Below are 20,850 nucleotides of genomic sequence, written 5' to 3' on the forward strand. Positions count from 1 at the left end.
CCGAGAAGACGTTTTTTCTTCAGCTTTGCAGCGAAACTTGCCTTCTAGTCATCACGGGACTGCAGGGGCCAGACGGACTCCACCTGACCAGAAGAGGTAGAAACGTATTTGGACATCGATTGGCCCGCCTAATCAACAGGGCTTTAAACTAGGTAAGTTGGGGGAGGGTACATACTTATATCCCAGAGCAGTAAGAAACAACCCTGAGGAGGCGAGTCGCACTGACACTACCAAATCTAAGGTAAGTACCAATGATATCCACAATTATTCAGAGAGAAAAATCACTGATAATTTAGAAGCCACACTAACTCATAAAGGAATCTCTTCACAGATATGGAGGGCTATGTATGTTAATGCACACAGCTTGGGCAATAAAATTCTAGAATTAGAGACTGAGATAGCAAACGCTGATCTTGACGTGATAGCGATATCTGAAACCTGGTTCACAGAATCGCATGGGTGGGATATGGTTATACCAGGGTACAAACTACTTCGTTGCGACCGAGTGGGAAAATTGGGGGGAGGAGTAGCACTATACACTAAGGAAAGCATCAAAACCACCAGAATCACAGATGTTAGATACACCGGGGAATCCATCTGGGTGAACCTGGCCAGAGGAAAGGAAAAATGCCTATACCTTGGTGTGATATATAGACCTCCCAGGCAACAGGAGGACAAAGACATAGAATTAATCGAGGACATAGAGAACATCACACTGCGCGGGGACTCAGTAATGCTAGGAGACTTCAACATGCCAGATGCAGATTGGAACACACTCTCCGCGACTACGGGTAGCAGCAAAAGAATATTAAACTCCATAAAGGTAGCAAATCTCAAGCAATTGGTATTGGAGCCCACCAGGGACCAGGCATTACTAGACCTAGTTCTCACCAATGGAGATAGCGTCACGGAAGTCTCAGTAGGAGACACACTAGCCTCCAGCGACCATAATATGGTATGGCTCAACCTCAAGAAAGGTTTTCCTAAGACAAACACAGCAACAAGGGTTCTCAACTTTAGAGGCACAGACTTCAACCGCATGGGAGATTTTGTCCATCAGGAGCTACATAAACAAGCAAGATCTGAAAATGTGGAGGACATGTGGATGTCTCTGAAGTCCATACTACACGAAGCAACAGACCGATACATAAAAACAGTAAATAAACGCAGGAGAAACAAAAGACCCCAATGGTTCAGTAAAGAAATTTCAGACCTAGTTAAACAGAAAAAAGACGCATTTATCACCTACAAACACTTAGGCAGAGAGAGGGCAAAAAAGGACTATCTAGAGAGATCTAAAGCTGTCAAAACAGCAGTCAGAGAGGCCAAACTCCGAATGGAGGAAGAGCTAGCACGGAAAATTAAGAAAGGGGATAAATCTTTCTTCAGCTATATTAGCGACAGGAAAAGAAATAAAGATGGGATAGTACGCCTGAAGAAATCGGACGGTAACTTTGCGGAATCAGATTCTGAGAAGGCAGAACTACTAAACCAATACTTCTGTTCAGTGTTCACCCGCGAAATGCCGGGAGCTGGTCCACAGCTGCAGAAAGGAGATAATCAGAAAGACCCATTTCAAGATTTCGAATTTACGCCCAGTAGCGTCTACGAAGAAATATCAAGACTCAAAGTAAACAAAGCCATGGGACCGGATAACCTACATCCCAGAATGCTCAGGGAGTTAAGGGAAGTCCTGGCTGAACCATTATCTGTTCTTTTCAATCTTTCCCTAAGCGCAGGAAGGGTCCCCTTGGACTGGAAAACCGCTAATGTAATCCCACTCCACAAGAAGGGCTGCAGGACAGAGACAGCAAACTACAGACCAGTGAGTCTCACGTCTATAGTCTGTAAACTCATGGAAACACTGATCAAACAGAATATTGACACAATCCTAGACGAAAAAAAACTGCGTGATCCACACCAACACGGGTTCACCCAGGGAAGATCCTGCCAAACTAATCTGATTAGCTTTTTTGACTGGGTTACTAGACAACTGGATGCAGGAGAGTCACTGGACGTGGTATACTTGGATTTCAGTAAAGCATTTGATAGCGTCCCTCATCGAAGATTACTGAACAAGCTGAAATCGATAGGATTAGGAGACACTCTAACTACATGGGTTGGGGATTGGCTGAGCGGTAGACTTCAGAAAGTGGTGGTGAACGGTACCCCATCCGAAGCATCAGAAGTGATCAGTGGAGTGCCGCAGGGCTCGGTCCTGGGCCCGATTCTATTCAACTTATTCATAAGAGATATGACGCGGGGACTTAGAGGAAGGGTATCACTGTTCGCCGACGACGCCAAACTTTGCAACATAGTAGGCAGAAGCTTGTTACCTAATGATGATATGACACACGACCTACTGCTTCTGGAACAATGGTCGACTACTTGGCAGCTGGGATTCAATGCTAAAAAATGCAAGATAATGCACCTGGGAAAGAGAAACCCGTGCAGAACTTATGTTCTAAATGGTGAGACCTTGGTTAGGACCACGGCGGAACGCGATCTAGGAGTGATCATTAGTGAGGACATGAAGGTTGCCAATCAAGTGGAGAAGGCTACCTCCAGGGCAAGACAAATGATGGGATGTATCCGCAGAGGTTTTGTCAGCAGGAGACCTGAAGTTATGATGCCGTTGTACAGAGCCATGGTGAGGCCTCACTTGGAGTACTGTGTCCAGTTTTGGAGACCACATTACCGAAAGGATGTGCTGAGGATCGAGTCGGTGCAGCGAGCGGTAACCAGGATGGTCTTGGGGCTCAGGGATCTCACGTATGAAGAAAGACTAAAGAAATTGCGGCTGTACTCACTTGAGGAAAGAAGAGAACGGGGAGATATGATTGAAACGTATAAGTACATCACGGGACGCATCGAGACAGAAGAGGATATCTTCTGGCTCATGGGACCCTCGACCACCAGAGGGCATCCACTGAAAGTCAGGGGAGGGAAGTTTCATGGAGACTCCAGGAAGTACTTCTTCACCGAAAGAGTGGTGGATCATTGGAACAGACTCCCACTCCAGGTGATAGAGGCTAGCAACGTGACGGAGTTTAAGAGAAAATGGGATACTCATGTGGGATCGTTAAGGGAGTAAACTCAGGGGGGAGGGATACTTGGAATGGGCAGACTTGGTGGGCTATAGCCCTTTTCTGCCGCTTTTTTCTATGTTTCTATGTTTCTATGTTTCTTTTCTTTTTAAAGTTCGGTCGCTGTGTGTGTCTTTTCTTTTCTGTATTACAAAAAAAAAATAAAAATTTGGTTTTATTTTCTCTCCGTCTCCTTTTGTCCGGTCAGTGAGCCTTGGGCCTAGACCCAACCGCTCACTTCGTTCGACACGGACTTATTTTTTCTATGTCCCGGCCTCTTACCGGGTTCAAGCACTGTCGTCAGTGTAATCGTGTGATTTCTGTCACCGATCCTGACTGTCGTTGTTTACAGTGTTTGGGTTTGGTCCATTCACCGGAAGATTGTCACCGTTGTTTCACCTTTACACCTTGAACTTTTCGTCGGAGGTGTGCCCAGTTTCGACAACTTTTTGGTGATATGGAGCAAACTTCGGATTTGACCCTGGTGGTGGCCCCGGTCTCAAAGGCCTCGATTCCGACGTCGATGGGTGTTCGGTCTCGAAGGCCTCGACCTTGGCTTCAGCTGGAGCTTCGGTCTCGAAGGCCTCGACCGCGACTTCCACTCCTGCACCGACTTTGATGCCCTTGAAGGTCTTGACAGTGCCCTCTGTGAAGATGTCCTCGATGGGTAAGTCTCCTGTGTCTCTTTCAGGTACCGTACCTAAGAAACCACCAGAGTGCTCCTTGCGTGCCTCCAAGATAAGGGAATACTCACCTTCGAGGTCGCCCTCTTTGGAGCGCACTACTGCACCTATGAGATCAGATCCTTCTGTCTCGGTGCCAATGCTCAAGGACATGCTCAAGTCCATCTTGACCACTCAGATATCCTCCATAGTGGCTCAACTGCTTCCGTCCTCGACTCTGCCTCGGGTAGACCAGCCTGAGACCCAACCAGATCCTCCAGTCCTTGTGTCTCGAGGGAGGTCTCATGCATCGAAGTGGTTGTCCTCCAGTGATTCTTCACCTGAGTTGCCTCGTTCGAAGCATCTCTCGAAGCATTCGAGGCACCTTGCTTCCAAGCTTCATCGTGAGACCTCTACAATTCACTCTTCTCTGCCTCGCTCTTCCACCTCGAAGCACAGGTCTCGACTGCATTTTGCCTCGACCTGAAGTCCATCCAGGTCGAGGACTCCTCCTTCGAAGCCGGCTCGCCGGGACTCTTCTCCTTCTGCTTCGACTCATTCTGTGCCTCGCACTCTGGGTGCATCTCCATCGCGGAGCCTGAAGCGAAAACATTCCATGACTCCATCTCACAGTGCAGCTTCTTCTGTTACCATGCATCTTGAGTCTGAACCAGTCTCTCAATACTCTAGGGAGGCTTCTCCTTCCTACTCGGCGGCTCCAAAGTCTCCAAAGTTCCCCAGATGAAGCCTCTGATTCCAAGTCAACTTCCTTTATCATGTTTGTGTTTGACATGGGACAAGCTCTCAAACTGGACCTCCATTCAGACTCAAAATATACTCCTGAATATTTGGCAGACATGGAACTCCCTCATCCACCTAAAGAGTCTTTGAGATTGCCTATGACTCCAGTTCTTAAACAGACTTTTATTCGTAACATGGAAACTCCTTATTCCATCACTGCTATTCCATCTAAGCTGGAATCCCTTTATCGCACTGTTCCCTGTAAAGGATTTGAGAAGTCCCAACTCTCTCATCAATCCTTGGTGATGGAATCATCTTTGAAGAAAGCCAATCCTTCCAAGATCTATGCTGCAGTCCCTCCAGGCAGGGAGGGTCATACTATGGACAAGTTTGGTCGCCGTTTATACCAAAATTCTATGATGGCAAATAGGATTCTTAACTATAATTACATTGTCTCCAATTATTTCAACCATTTTCTCAAATTGTTGCCTTCTTTTTATCCTGATGTTTCTAAGACACATCTTTCTGAGTTCAAGCAAATCCTCAAGACTCTTTCTCAGTTGAGACTTCATGTTGCAAGCCTCATATGATGCTTTCGAATTGTCTTCCCGAGTCTCTGCCTTTGCTGTAGCCATGCGTCGACTGGCATGGCTACATATTGTCGACATGGATCCCAATCTCCAGGATCGTTTGGCAAACCTACCTTGTCAAGGGAATGAGTTAGTTGATGACTCTATTGAAGCAGCCACTAAGCGTCTCTCAGAACATGAACGCTCTTTTGCTTATCTCATTCGCCCTAAACCCAAGACTACACTAGCTAGGGCGTATAAACAGACTCCATGTAGTTACCCTCAGAAAACGACTCCTACTTTTTTCCAGGCCTCCACCTCGCCGTCCTCTGTAGCAGCAGCATCAACAGAAGTCACAAACTCCTGCTGCCACCAAGCCAGCTCAGCCTTTTTGACGTTCTCAGCTTGAGCATTCCAATCTCCCTATTTCAGAATTCTCCTCTTCCCATAGGGGGGTCGCCTGTCCACTTTTTATCACCAGTGGGAGCTCATCACCTCAAATCTCTGGGTTCTTACCATCCTACGAGAGGGATACTCTCTTTGCTTACTTCAGGTACCTCTAGATCGCCCTCCAAGAGAGTGTCCTTCCAATCAGTTGCAACTTCCCTTTCTTCTTCACGAAGCCCGGGCTTTTCTTTGCCTTTGAGCTGTCGAGGAGATTCCTCTGTCCCAGCGGAACTTGGGGTTCTACTCCCGCTACTTTCTGGTTCCAAAGAAGATGGGGGATTTGCGACCTATTCTGGACCTCAGAGCTCTCAACAAATTCCTAGTCAAAGAGAAGTTCCGGATGCTCTCTTTGCCGACTTTGTATTCCCTGATGGATCAGGGAGATTGGATGTGCTCGCTGGATCTCAAGGAGGCTTATACTCATATCCCCATTCATCCAGCCTTTCGCAAGTACCTCAGATTCAAAGTGGGGGGATCTTCATCTGCAGTACAAAGTTCTTCCTTTTGGCTTGGCCTCATCCCCCAGAGTTTTTACAAAATGTCTGGTGGTGGTAGCTGCAGCTCTTCGCACCCAAGGTCTTCAAGTATTTCCATACCTAGACGACTGGCTTATCAAGGCCCCCTCTCTTCCAGGGGTTATTGCAGCGACCCAACAGACTATTATATTCCTCCAAAGTCTGGGGTTCCAGATCAACTTTCCCAAGTCTCAGTTAACCCCATCTCAATTTCTCCAGTTCATTGGGGCAACTCTGAACACTGTCCACCTGAGGGCATACCTTCCACAACCACGTCAAAATACCCTCATTCGACTTTGTCATCAGGTCTCTCGTCTTCCATCCATTTCTGCACGGCAAATGATGGTTCTGCTCGGTCACCTGGCTTCTACAGTTCATGTGACTCCTTTTGCCAAATTTCACCTTCGCATTCCTCAGTGGACCCTGGCATCTCAATGGCAACAAGCCATGGACCCGCCAGCTCAGCAAATTACAATAACTCCTTTGTTGCAGAAGTCTGTCCGTTGGTGGATGCTCTCTTCCAGTCTTTCCGGAGGTTTGCTGTTCCACAATCTCCCTCATCAGAAGGTTCTCACAACCGATTCGTCCGCCTACACCTGGGGAGCCCATGTCGAAGGTCTCCGTACTCAGGGTCTGTGGACTTCAACAGACCGTCAGTGTCATATCAATCTGTTGGAACTCAGAGCCATCTTCTATGCTCTCAAAGCTTTTCAGCATCTCCTCCACAACATGGTAGTTCTTGTTCGGACAGACAACCAAGTGGCAATGTATTATGTCAACAAACAGGGAGGTACGGGATCTCACTCCCTTTGTCAGGAGTCTCTGAAGCTGTGGCATTGGGCAATTCTTCACAACATCTTCCTCAGAGCAGTTTACATTCAAGGTCAACAGAGCTGTTTAACGGACATATTGAGTCGTCTTCTACAGCCTCACGAATGGACACTCAATTCTCCCACACTTCGTCAAACATTTGCCCGCTGGGGGACACCCCGAATAGATCTTTTTGCATCCCCCCTCAAGTTCAAACTGCCTCAGTTTTATTCCCGCATTTACACTCCGCAACGTCTCGAAGCGGATGCGTTTCTCCTGGACTGGAGAGCTCAGTTCCTTTATGCCTTTCCTCTGATTCTCAGGACTCTAGTCAAACTAAAGTCAGAGCACACCACCATGATTCTGATAGCTCCTTGGTGGTCCAGACAACCGTGGTATTCCCTTCTACTTCAACTCAGCACCAGGGAGCCTCTGCTTCTTCCAATTTTTCCTTCTCTGCTCACTCAGAGTCAAGGTTCCTTACTTCATCCCAATCTGCAGTCTCTACACTTAACAGCTTGGTACCTTTCTACCTGACAGACTCTTCTCTTTTTTCTGAGTCTGTTCAAGATATTTTACTTGCTTCTAGGAAACCGTCCACTCGACAATGTTACGGCCAGAAATGGACTAGATTTTCTGCTTGGTGTTCCACACGTCAGCTGCAGCCAATGTCTTCCTCCTTGGCATCTGTTCTGGACTATTTGCTTCACTTGTCACAATCTGGACTTCAATCCACATCTATTCGAGTCCATCTCAGTGCTATTGCTGCTTTTCATCAGCCTCTTGAAGGGAAACCTCTCTCTGAACATCCCGTGGTTTCCTGCTTTATGAAAGGACTTTTTAATGTTCATCCACCACTTAAACCGCCTCCAGTGGTTTGGGATCTTAATGTTGTTTTGGCTCAACTGATGAAGCCTCCTTTTGAACCACTTGACAAAGCTCACCTCAAGTATCTCACTTGGAAAGCTGTATTCCTGATTGCCCTCACATCTGCTCGAAGAGTCAGTGAGTTACAAGCGTTGGTTGCGGACCCACCTTTCACAGTTTTTCACCATGACAAGGTGGTCCTCCATACTCATCCCAAATTCTTACCTAAAGTTGTTTCAGAATTTCACATCAATCAATCTATTGTTTTGCCAGTATTTTTTCCAAAGCCTCATTCTCATCAGGGAGAAGCGGCACTTCATACTTTGGACTGCAAATGTGCCTTGGCTTTCTACCTCCAACGCACTCAACCTCACAGAACATCTCCTCAACTTTTCATCTTCTTTGATCCGAATAAGTTGGGACGTCCTATCTTGAAGCGTAGCATTTCCAACTGGATGGCTGCTTGCATCTCTTTCTGCTACGCTCAGGCTGGTCTCCCTCTGCAGGGTTGAGTCACGGGCCACAGAGTTAGAGCAATAGCGGCGTCTGTAGCTTTCCTCAGATCAACTCCTATTGAGGACATCTGCAAGGCTGCCACTTGGTCCTCGGTTCATACATTCACCTCTCATTATTGTCTGGATACTTTCTCCAGAAGGGATGGCCATTTTGGCCAATCTGTTTTGCAAAATCTCTTTTCTTAACTTGCCAACTCTCCCTCCATCCCATTTTGCTTAGCTTGGAGGTCACCCATGTGTGAGAATATGCTGCCTGCTTGTCCTGGGATAAAGCACAGTTACTTACTGTAACAGTTGTTATCCAGGGACAGCAGGCAGATATTCTCACAACCCTCCCACCTCCCCTGGTTGTCTTCTTAGCTAGGTATCTGAACCGAGGATCCTCACAGGAGACGCGCCCCCTAGTTCAGGCGGGAAAGCACGCACGCATGTGTGGTGCAGCACTCGAAAGTTCAAAGATCTTCAAGTAAGTTTGCTTTCGAGGCTGTCCGCTGCGGGGCTCCGTCGGTGACATCACCCATGTATGAGAATATCTGCCTGCTGTCCCTGGATAACAACTGTTACGGTAAGTAACTGTGCTTTCAGTTTCAACTGAAACCCAGCGACAGGCTTTGGTTGCAGTTCAATTTCTGACGAAAATAGTTAGCAGTTTCATTTTCAGCTGAAATCGGAAAGCCCAGTTATCCCAGGACAAGCAGGCAGGTATTCTCACTAGTGGGTGATGTCATCCGACAGAGCCCCGATACGGACATCTTGCAAGCATGTCTTGCTTGAAGAAACTCAGAAGTTTCGAGATGCCCGCACCGCGCATGCGCCAGTGCCTTCCCGCCCGATGTACCGGGCGTGTCTCCTCAGTTCTTTTCTTTCCGTGGAGCTGAGAAGTTTCACTTCAATCTGCGCTGACTGAATTTTAGTAAAATTTGCCTTCTTTGTACCGCGTTATTTGTTTATTTGATTTATTTCTACTTTAATTTAGTATTTCTTTAAAAAAAAAAAAAAAAAAAAAAGTTAAAATTATTTCTTCCGGCGGTTCGGCCGGGCCGGCCTCGTGGCTTAGGCCCAGCGCCTTCGACCTTGCGGCGACGATTTTCCGGCCTATGTCCCGGCCAATCACCGGTTTTAAAAAGTGCAGCAAGTGCCAGCGTGCGATTTCGTTGACGGACCCGCATCGACGCTGTCTTCAGTGTCTTGGTCCAGAACACATACCGAAATCGTGCCGGCCTTGTTCCACGCTTACTGCGCGCTCGTTTAAACGGCGCTGCTTGCTCTGGGAGTCGATGTTTAAGATGGAGACTGCTAAAGAGCCGTCTGCTTCCACTTCTACTGATGTTTCGCCGGTCAGTGCGAAACCTGCATCGACGACTCCTGCATCTGGCCTCGTAAAGCCGGCATCGTTCACACCGACTTCAGCCTCGAGTTCGACACCGGTGCCTGTTCCCGTCTCCTCGGCTCAGGTACCGCCTTCCACTGTCCCTCCGGTGGTCATCAAAGTGCCTAAAGCTAGCAAGCAGAAGCACTTGGCCGCAAAGGAGCGCGAAGACCGTGCTGGAGGACCCCCTTTCGGTGCGGATCCCTCCATATCGGCTTCGCTGCGATCCCTGCTGGAAGCTCAGTTTGTCGAGCTTATGCAGTGTATGGGACCCCGGCTTATCGCCTCCATTCAGGATGACCTCCCGGTCCCGGTCCCGGGGGGCGGACCGCCCCCTCCCCCTCCTCCTCGTCGTTCGATCTCACTGCTCGACGAGGAGGATCGGCGGAGGGCGGCGGGAGCCTCGAGGCGGGCTTCCTTTAGTGATATGCCACCTTTGGAGCCCATCACGCCTCCTCGCCATCAGAGTACTATGCCAGCCCCTGATAATCGGAGTCCTGGGCATACCGCATCGCAGGAAGAGTTCTTCCGCACTCCATACCAGGCCTGGGTGGCATCGCGTGAGTCCGCATCCTTGCCACCTCTACGATCCACTGCATCTAGTCCCATCCATTCCTTGGAGGCTTCGGGGGACCGTGCGATGCATAGGAGGTCTCGTTCTCCATCCCGACACCGGGAGGGGCATCGATCTCGACACTCGTCTCGACACTCCTCGCGTCATTCGGAGGTGTCTCCGCAAAAGAAGATGCAACGTATGGGATACTCCTCGTCGGATTTATCCCCGCCTGAGGGGCCGGAGTATGAGGAACCATCTACCTCCTATTCTCCTTGCCGCTCCCAGCTCTCTCTGGACCCGGAGGCTTCCACCTCTTCTAGTCCGTCTCGCCGGCCGGCGTTGGCGGACCAACTGTCCTTTTCTTCCTTCCTCCGACAAATGGCGGATGACTTGGATGTAACTTTGGACACTGGTTCTCGATATTCCAAGGAGTATCTGGACACCATGCACTTGCCTCACCCTCCGGCGGAGTCGCTCCGGCTTCCTCTGCATAAACTGCTTGACCAGACTTTCATGCGCTGTTTTGAGACACCATATTCCATTCCTGCAGTTCCCAGCAAGTTGGATGCTCGATACCGCATCGTCCACCACAAAGGGTTTGAGGGGGCGCAACTCTCTCATCAGTCCCTCCTGGTCGAGTCCTCCCTCAAACGTTCTCATCCCTCCCAGGTTTACGCCTCAGTACCACCGGGCCGAGAGGGAAGGACGATGGATAAGTTTGGTAGACGTATCTACCAGAACTCTATGATGGCGTCTCGAGTGCTCAATTACAATTTCTTCTTTTCTTCATATTTGGAGTTCTTCTTGCCGGTGCTCCGCAAGTTCATACCTTTTATCGATGCTCAGGCTCGATTCGAGTTTGAAGAGGTGGTGGCGACCCTTTCCCAATTACGCCTCCAGCTGATGCAATCCTCCTACGATGCCTTCGAGCTCTCGGCACGGGCTGCTGCCTGTTCGGTGGCCATGCGTCGCCTGGCATGGCTTCGTACGATTGATATGGATCCGAACCTCCAAGACAGGCTTGCAAATGTGCCTTGTGCGGGGGCGGATCTGTTTGATGAGTCTATCGAGACTGTTACTAAGAAGCTTTCGGATCATGAGAAGTCCTTCCAGTCTATCCTACGGCCTAAACCCAAGCCTCAACAGTCTCGTCCCACTAGGCCGCCTTTGATTTACCAGCGGCGTTATCAGCCGAGGCAAGCTCCTCCTGCGAGACAACCTGCGAAGAGACAGCCTCCCCAGAAGCCTCAGCAGAAGCCTCAGATGCCGGCTGCACCCAAGGCTACTCAGCCTTTTTGACTCTCTTCCAGGGAGCATAACCGACCTCGTTCTGTCTCCCCCCGTTTTTCCCATTGGGAGTCGTCTCCATCATTTTTGTCATCGATGGGAGACCATCATCACGGACCTTTGGGTCCTTACCATCGTAAGAGAAGGATACTCTCTTCATTTCCAACGGGTCCCCCCGGACCACCCGCCAAGAGAGTATCCTTCAAACTTGACGCAGACCGCTCTTCTCCTTCAGGAGGCTCAGGCTCTGCTTCGGCTTCGGGCCGTCGAGCCGGTTCCATTAGATCAGCAAAACCGGGGGTTTTACTCCCGGTACTTCCTTGTCCCGAAGAAGACGGGCGATCTGCGTCCCATTTTGGACCTTCGAGTCCTCAACAAGTTTTTGGTCAAGGAGCGGTTCCGTATGCTGACCCTTGCTTCTCTCTATCCCCTTCTCGAGCAGAACGATTGGTTATGCTCTCTGGATCTCAAGGAGGCCTACACTCACATTCCTATTCATCCGGCCTTCCGCAAGTTCCTCAGATTTCGGGTGGGACATCTACATCTGCAGTATCGAGTGCTTCCATTCGGCCTTTCCTCGTCTCCCAGAGTCTTCACAAAGTGTCTGGTGGTGGTGGCCGCTGCACTCCGGAACATGGGTCTTCAGGTGTTTCCATACCTCGACGACTGGCTCATCAAGGCCCCGTCAGCTCCAGAGGTCATTTCGGCGACCTTGACTACCATTTGTTTCCTGCAAAGCTTGGGCTTCGAGATCAACTTTCCCAAGTCACATCTTCAGCCCACCCAGTCTCTCCCCTTTATCGGGGCGGTCCTGGATACCATTCAACTTCGAGCATTCCTTCCTCCTCAACGCATGGATGCTCTCCTTCTACTCTGCCAGTCGGTGTCTTCTCGCCAATCCATCTCAGCGAGACACATGATGGTCCTCTTGGGCCACATGGCATCTACAGTTCATGTGACGCCTTTTGCCAGACTACATCTCAGAATTCCTCAATGGACCCTGGCATCTCAGTGGACTCAGATGTCCGACCCGTTATCCCGTCACATTGTAGTCACTCCTGCTTTACGGCAGTCTCTTCTCTGGTGGATGACCTCTTCGAATCTATCCAGAGGTTTGCTGTTTCACTCTCCTCCCCACCAGAAAGTTCTCACGACCGATTCTTCGAACTATGCCTGGGGGGCTCATCTGGATGGTCTTCGCACTCAGGGGTTCTGGACCAGTGCGGAACGACTCCATCAAATCAATCTTCTGGAGCTCAGAGCCATCATCAGTGCTCTCCAAGCTTTTCAACATCTGCTTCACGACATGGTGGTCCTTATTCGCACAGACAATCAGGTCGCCATGTACTATGTCAACAAACAAGGGGGCACGGGCTCGGCCCCTCTTTGCCAGGAAGCTCTTCGAGTCTGGGATTGGGCTGTTCGCCACAACGCCTTCCTCAAAGCTGTCTACATTCAGGGGAAGGACAACGTCTTGGCAGACAAATTGAGTCGTCTTCTCCAGCCTCACGAATGGACGCTCCATTCCGACCCCCTTCATCAGATCTTTGCACAGTGGGGAACACCTCAGATAGATCTCTTTGCAGCCCCCCACAACTTCAAACTGCCTCAGTTTTGCTCCAGGATCTACACTCCTCATTGCCTCGAGGCAGATGCCTTTCTACTGGATTGGGGGAATCGCTTCCTGTATGCGTTTCCTCCATTTCCTCTCATTCAAAAGACTCTGGTCAAGTTGAGATCAGACCATGCCACCATGATACTGATTGCTCCTCGGTGGCCCAGACAACCTTGGTACTCCCTTCTACTTCAACTGAGCAACAGGGAGCCAGTACTACTTCCAGTGTTTCCTTCACTACTTACTCAACATCAAGGTTCACTACTTCATCCCAACCTGCAGTCCCTCCACCTGACAGCTTGGTCCCTTTCAACGTAACTCCTCACCAGTTCTCTCAAGCAGTGAGGGAGGTCTTGGAGGCTTCCAGGAAGCCTGCTACCCGACAATGCTATTCCCAAAAATGGACTAGATTCTCTTCATGGTGTATTTCCAATGCCACGGAGCCTCAGCGAGCTTCCCTATCCTCTGTGTTGGACTATCTTCTACACCTGTCTCAGTCTGGTCTCAAGTCTACCTCTATACGAGTCCACCTGAGTGCTATTGCGGCTTTCCATCAGCCTCTACAAGGGAAACCTTTGTCTGCTCATCCTGTGGTTTCCATATTTATGAAAGGACTTTTTCATGTCAACCCTCCTATCAAACCTCCTCCTGTGGTTTGGGATCTCAATGTTGTCCTGTCTCATCTCATGAAGCCTCCGTTTGAACCTCTCAACAAGGCTCCACTTAAGTATCTCACCTGGAAGGTGGTTTTTCTGGTGGCCCTCACGTCTGCTCGCAGGGTCAGTGAGCTTCAGGCCCTAGTGGCGGATCCACCGTTCACTGTATTCCATCATGACAAGGTGGTTCTTCGTACTCATCCAAAATTCTTGCCTAAAGTGGTCTCTGAATTTCACCTCAACCAATCCATCGTGCTTCCAATGTTCTTTCCGAAGCCTCATTCTCACCCTGGAGAATCTGCTTTACACACTCTGGACTGTAAACGTGCTTTAGCTTTCTACTTGGATCGCACAAAGCCACACAGAACTGCTCCTCAACTTTTCGTCTCCTTTGATCCAAACAAGTTGGGACGACCTGTATCGAAGCGCACCATCTCCAACTGGATGGCGGCTTGTATCTCTTCCTGCTATGCCCAGGCTGGATTATCCCTTCCCTGTAAGGTCACAGCCCATAAGGTCAGAGCAATGGCAGCCTCTGTTGTCTTCCTCAGATCGACACCGATTGAGGAGATTTGTAAGGCTGCCACTTGGTCCTCGGTTCATACATTCACCTCTCATTATTGTCTGGATACTTTCTCCAGGCGGGATGGACAGTTTGGCCAAACAGTATTACAAAATTTGTTCTCTTAAGTTGCCAACTCTCCCACCATCCCATTGGGGTTAGCTTGGAGGTCACCCACTAGTGAGAATACCTGCCTGCTTGTCCTGGGATAAAGCAATGTTACTTACTGTAACAGTTGTTATCCAGGGACAGCAGGCAGCTATTCTCACGTCCCACCCACCTCCCCTGGGTTGGCTTCTCAGGCTAGCTACCTGAACTGAGGAGACACGCCCGGTACATCGGGCGGGAAGGTACTGGCGCATGCGCGGTGCGGGCATCTCGAAACTTCTGAGTTTCTTCAAGCAAGACATGCTTGCAAGATGTCCGTATCGGGGCTCTGTCGGATGACATCACCCACTAGTGAGAATAGCTGCCTGCTGTCCCTGGATAACAACTGTTACGGTAAGTAACATTGCTTTTTGGTCAGCCCACAAAATATTCTTTTATAATAAATGAACAGGTGACCAAGTCAGTCCTACAGAAGAAAAGTTCCATGTTCCAACAGTTTCTTCTTAGTGTACTTGCAAACGTACAGAACAAAGACAGAGTTGAGAGAAAACAGGTTAAAAGAGAGAAAAGAGCTCCGTTCTTATGAATCACTTTTTTTTTTGTTCATATTCTGAGAAAACATAGCTTTCAACTATCACCAGGTGGCAGTATTTAATTTTAAGAGAAGATAATGGGGTGTGGTTTACTTTATTAGTCCACTTGAATGCATAGAAATAAAGGCTGATAACAAAAACCAATACATTTGTTTAGTAACTTTCCTCAAGTCAAAAATGTATGAGGTTAATTCAAGGCTCTACAAGTCATTGTACCAGGTTGCAATGGTAACTAAGAATTTCTCCTGTCACCCAGAATTTCCAGGCCCCCTATCTCTGGTTTCTCATTTGTACTGTGATGCTTTTTGTGATTTAATTTTTTGCCTTGTGGGGCAGGAACTCCAGTGCTGGTTTTGTGAGACTTGACACCCTGAGACTAGTGCAGGAGTTCAATCCAAACTCAGGCTAAGATGCTTAGCAAGCCTTTGTAAAAGGACCTGTTTGTTTCCCCGTTCTGGGTTGAAAGGGAAGAAATCTTGCTACAGCAAACCTCAGAGTGGATCTCTCTGCCCCCTACTCCTCTGTCCCCCAGCTCTTCTGTGAAAGGAGCATGTGAATGTATTTGTATTTATTTATACCCCACCTTTCCCAAGGCAGGTCACAATAAAATACATACACAAACAGAATCGCATCCAGTACAACAAATCATAGAAACATAGAAAGTTGAAGGCAGAAAAGGGCCAAGGCCCATCAAGTCTGCCCACTCTATAGACCCTCCCCTTAAGATTAGCCAATGTTTTGCCCTGACCCACGTAGGGATCCCACATGGGCGTCCCATTTATTCTTAAAATCTGGCACGCTGCTGGCCTCGATTACCTGTACTGGAAGCTTGTTCCATTGATCAGTCACTCGCTCCGTGAAGAAATACTTCCTGGTGTCGCCGTGAAATTTCCCGCCCTTGAGTTTGAGCAGGTGCCCCCTTGTGGTTGAGGGGCCTCTGAGAAGGAAAATGTTATCTTCCACTTCTATACGTCCGGTGACGTATTTAAACGTCTCAATCATGTCTCCCCTCTCCCTGCGTTCCTCGAGAGTGTAGAGCTGCAAATTGTTTAGTCTTGCTTCGTACGAGAGACCTTTAAGCCCTGAGACCATTCTGGTGGCCATCCTTTGGACCGACTCGACCCTCTGCACGTCTTTGCGGTAATGTGACTTCCAGAATTGCATGCAGTATTCCAGATGAGGTCTCACCATGGTCCTGTACAATGGCATTATGACAGCAGGCTTTCTGCTGACAAAACTTCTACGGATGCAACCCAGCATCTGCCTTACCCTTGAGGAAGCCTTCTCTACCTGATTGGCAGATTTCATGTCTGCACTAATGATTACTCCCAAATCTCATTCCGCTGAAGTCCTGGTTAAGGTCTCCCCGTTCAAGGTATAAGTTCTGCACGGGTTTCTGCTACCAAGGTGCATGACCTTACACTTTCCAGCATTGAAGCCCAGCTGCCAGGTTGAGGACCAGCATTCCACTGTACGCAGGTCCTGCGCCATACTATCTTGTAAATTGCTCTCGCTTACCATATTACATAGTTTGGCGTCGTCGGCGAATAATGTTACTTTACCTTGAAGCCCTTGAGTCAGATCTCCTATGAATATGTTGAAGAGGAGTGGACCCAAGACCGAGCCCTGTGGCACCCCGCTGGTCACCTCCGATGTCTCAGAGAAAGTACCGTTAACCATCACCCTCTGAAGTCTGCCACTCAGCCAATCATTGACCCATGCCGTTAGAGTCTCTCCTAACCCCATCGATTTCATCTTGTTTAACAGTCTGCGGTGTGGGACGCTGTCAAAAGCTTTACTGAAGTCTAGGTACACTATGTCCAGTGAATCTCCTTCGTCCAGTCTTTTTGTTACCCAGTCAAAGAAGCTGATGAGGTTTGATTGGCAGGACCTACTCTTGGTGAATCCATGTTGATTGGGGTCCCGTAGATTCCCTTCATCCAAGACCGTGTCCAATTGGCGTTTGATCAGTGTTTCCATGAGTTTGCATACTATCGATGTCAGACTCACCGGTCTGTAGTTTGCAGCCTCTGTCCTGCAACCCTTTTTGTGCAGAGGAACGACGTTAGCTGTTTTCCAGTCCAAGGGGACTGTCCCTGTACTCAGTGAGAGATTGAAGAGCACGGCTAACAGTTCTGCCAGGACATCACCTAACTCCCTGAGCACTCTGGGGTGCAGATTGTCCGGTCCCATGGCTTTGTCCACCTTGAGTTTTGTTAGCTCAAAGTAAACCTCGCTGGGTGTGAATTTAAAATTCCGAAACGGGTCTTTTGTGTTTGACTGTGGCTTCAATTGAGGGCCGGACCCTGGTGCCTCGCAGGTGAAGACCGAGCAGAAGTATTCATTCAGTAGTTCGGCCTTTTCGGGATTCAATTCTGCGTAATTCCCGTCCGTTTTTCTCGGGCGTACTATCCCGTCTGTGTTTTTTTTCCTGTCACTGATATACCGGAAGGAGGATTTGTCCCCTTTCTTAATGTTGTTTGCTAGAGTTTCTTCCACTCGAAGTTTGGCCTCCCTGACTGCCGTTTTGACCTCTGTGGACTTGATCCTGTGTAGCAGTTGATCTTCGCTTTTCCCCGTGCGTTTGAAGGAAGCAAATGCGTTTTTCTTCTCCTTAACGAGACGTGAGATCTCTGCAGTGAACCACTGGGGTTTGTCTTTTCTTCGCCGTTTATGTGATGATTTTATGTAACGGCCGGTTGCCTCGTGTATGACAGATTTCAGGGATGACCACATATCCTCCACATTCCCTGTCTCAGTTTGGTCCTGGAGCGCCTGATGGACGAAAACTCCCATGCGTGCAAAGTCTGTTCCTCGGAAGTTGAGTACCTTTGTTTTAGTGTTTGATCTATGGAAACCTTTCCTCAGGTGGAACCATACCATGTTATGATTGCTGGAGGCTAGCTTATCTCCCACGAAGACTTCTGAGACGCTTTCCCCATTGGTGAGTACTAGGTCAAGGATCGTTTGGGCCCTAGTGGGCTCCATTACCATTTGATTGAGGCGTGCTCCCCTTATGGAGGCTAATAGCCTCTTGCTGCCGCTGGTTGTTGCTGAAGGTGTGCTCCAGTCTACATACGGCATATTGAAGTCTCCCATTAGTACAACGTCCCCCCGTAAAGCGATATTTTCTATGTCTTCGATTAGTTCCGTGTCCTTGTCTTCCGGTTGTCTTGGAGGTCTATATACTACACCAAGATACAGGCATTTTTCTCTCCCTCTGGCCAGGTTCACCCAGAGGGATTCCCCGGTGTACTTAACGTTCGTGATTCTGGTGGTTTTGATGCCTTCTTTAATGTATAGCGCTACCCCTCCGCCTAACCTGCCCTCTCTGTCTCGACGAAGTAAACTGTAACCTGGTATAGCCATATCCCACCCATGAGAGTCTGTGAACCAGGTCTCGGATATCGCCACCACATCTAGGTCGGCATTCACTATCTCGGTCTCCAATTGCAGAATTTTATTGCCTAAACTGTGTGCATTGACATACATGGCCCTCCATCCCTTGTGTTTGCTAGGGCTGTCATGCGTATTATGGGTGCTTACCTTGGGCTCAGAATAAAAGATAACAGTAATAATGTAAAGCCTCCTAAAATTACAAAGAGGCTGCCAGCGCCTCACATTAAAAAAAACTATAGATCAAGTCCCATATTTCATCTTACAAAAGAGGTATTTGTTCAACATTTTCTTAAAACTACTCAAACATGTTTGCTGTCATAAATATCCCGGAAGCTTATTCCACTCCCGAGGACCCACACACAAAAATATGCTAGCTCTAGACACAGCTAGCCGCAGCTGTTTCACTGTCTGAATATGTAGGTCATCATGAGTCACCGAGCGCAACATGTTCTATGGTTCGTATGGCAGAATGCTATCCATCAAGTGCCTTATTGTGTATACAAAGATGCACCATGACCAGTAATTTCTAAAAGATTTGATGTTCTAATTTTAACCAATACAAAGATATATAGCATTCTGTCATTTGATCACTCTTTCTTAATCATAGTAACATAGTAGATGACGGCAGATAAAGTCCCGAATGATAGCGACAATATCTAGATCTGCCTCTAGCATCAGGGCTTGCAGATTATGAACTTTGTTGCTTAGACTGCGAGCATTTGTGGTCATCGCTTTCTAGCTAATTTTCAGCGGTAATCTCCTTTTTCGTATAGATTTTTGTTTTGTTTCACTTTCCGTTGCAATGCTATGAAATGAGTTGCTGATATTGTTTACATTGCAATCTTTACTACCATCACATCTTTTCTTTTGCCGGGGGTGGTCTCTATACAGAGTTTGAACGATCACATTCTAGGCTACCCGCAGTGCAGGTATACCCAGAAGCACCAAACTGCAGTAGTCAAAGCATGATAATACCACACTCTGTAAGACAGTCCTAAACATAGAGGCAGACAAATGTGGTCTGAGCTGCTGGCTCCTAGATTCAAACAAACTTTGTCACGGCCCAAGTTAGTCCAATACAAATGTATTGCTTTATATTGCTTTTATTTGTTACCTCTTTTCCTGCACAGAAATAAAGATGGGTATACATACTGTAGATTTAAAAATGGCAAACTATGCACCTGAAGAAGGAATAATTTTCTCCCTTTTTGTGTTTTGGGTGTGGTAAGAATAAAAGATTTATAAATCAGACCTTTGTGTCTTAAGCTTACTGGTACTCAGAGTAAAAAGGAGAATTAAAGTACATGCAGGTACTTACTGAAACTTCACATTCTTAAAAAAAGTAAAGCAATTCTTATCGAAAGGGAGGCTGATCACAGCAACTGCAGCTTTCTTGTAAATCCTAAGCCTTTATAAATCTCCCACCCACTTGTGAAGATGACATTAAAATATACCAGTTGACAGTGTAACATTACTTTCAGGTGTCACTTTTGCTCTACTTTAATCATCTTTGTCATTCTGTACAATACTACTGACAGAGCATAAGTAACTTTGTTATTGCTTTGAATTTCACTTTGACTGAGACACTTACAAATCTTTTTCTTCATTCAAATTAGAACAAAGAAAGTATATCATCTGTTGTCACTGACCTCAGTATTATCATAGAGTCATCGGAATATTCGGATTTAAGCAAGTTTGTGTCCAGGTAAGATTAAAAAAAAAAAAAAAGTATATAATGCATTCTCTTTATATAGTATGAACAGATTTCAAACAGAGTGCCTCAATTTGTATTTTTATGTTTTATGTAATTTTTTCCCAACACTGTAGCAATTTTCTTAACCCAGGTCCCAAGTACTTAGCTAGATCCCAAGCAGTAAAATAGATTTTATGCTGCTTATCCTAGGAATAAACAGTGGATTTCCCCAAGTCATCTCAATAATGGGCTGTGGACTTCTCTTTTAGGAAAATATCCAAACCTTTTTTAAACCCTGCTAAGCTAACTGATTTCTTTTTTTTTTTTTTAACTTTATTTAGTTTTTAATGCTGACAAAAGGTGCAATACAATTTATATACAAATAATGATAATCAACCAAGCACTTATAATCAATCAGTATCTATACAAAAGATAAAAATTCCCTCCCCCATCCATCATTACCATCAGGAATAATACCAAAACAAAAGATATACCCCCTCCTCCCGCTCCCACCCCCCCTGGATGTGTTTGTGAAAATAAAGATAAAGGACAACTATAGCAAATCTACAAAAGACATCAATGGACCCGAAACTAATTTTAATATCTTATTATGCCCCAGCATATCAGCATTAATTTTCTCATATGTATAAGTTAAACATAAGTTCGCCCACCAAAAAGGAAAACTAAAGTGATCCCAATTCTTCCAACTAACTGAAAGCTAAAGCTAACTGATTTCACCACATTCTCCGGCAACGAATCCCAGAGTTTAATTGCACGTTGTGTGAAGAAATATTTTCTCC

The 20,850-nt window shown here is 47.4% G+C and overlaps 1 protein-coding gene across 3 annotated transcripts in view; it reads left to right on the forward strand.

The window, feature by feature from the left end:
- Nucleotides 1-20,850, forward strand: part of CENPP (centromere protein P) — a 366,797-nt gene that overhangs the window by 32,439 nt on the left and 313,508 nt on the right. For all 3 annotated transcript variants that reach the window (XM_033926062.1, XM_033926063.1, XM_033926061.1), the window contains exon 5: nt 19,974-20,062. In XM_033926062.1, coding sequence (XP_033781953.1) covers nt 19,974-20,062 — 89 coding nt within the window. The remainder of the gene's footprint in view (nt 1-19,973; nt 20,063-20,850) is intronic.

Source organism: Geotrypetes seraphini, chromosome 17 (genome assembly GCF_902459505.1).
Source record: "Geotrypetes seraphini chromosome 17, aGeoSer1.1, whole genome shotgun sequence".
In the NCBI taxonomy this organism is placed as follows: Eukaryota; Metazoa; Chordata; class Amphibia; order Gymnophiona; family Dermophiidae; genus Geotrypetes; species Geotrypetes seraphini.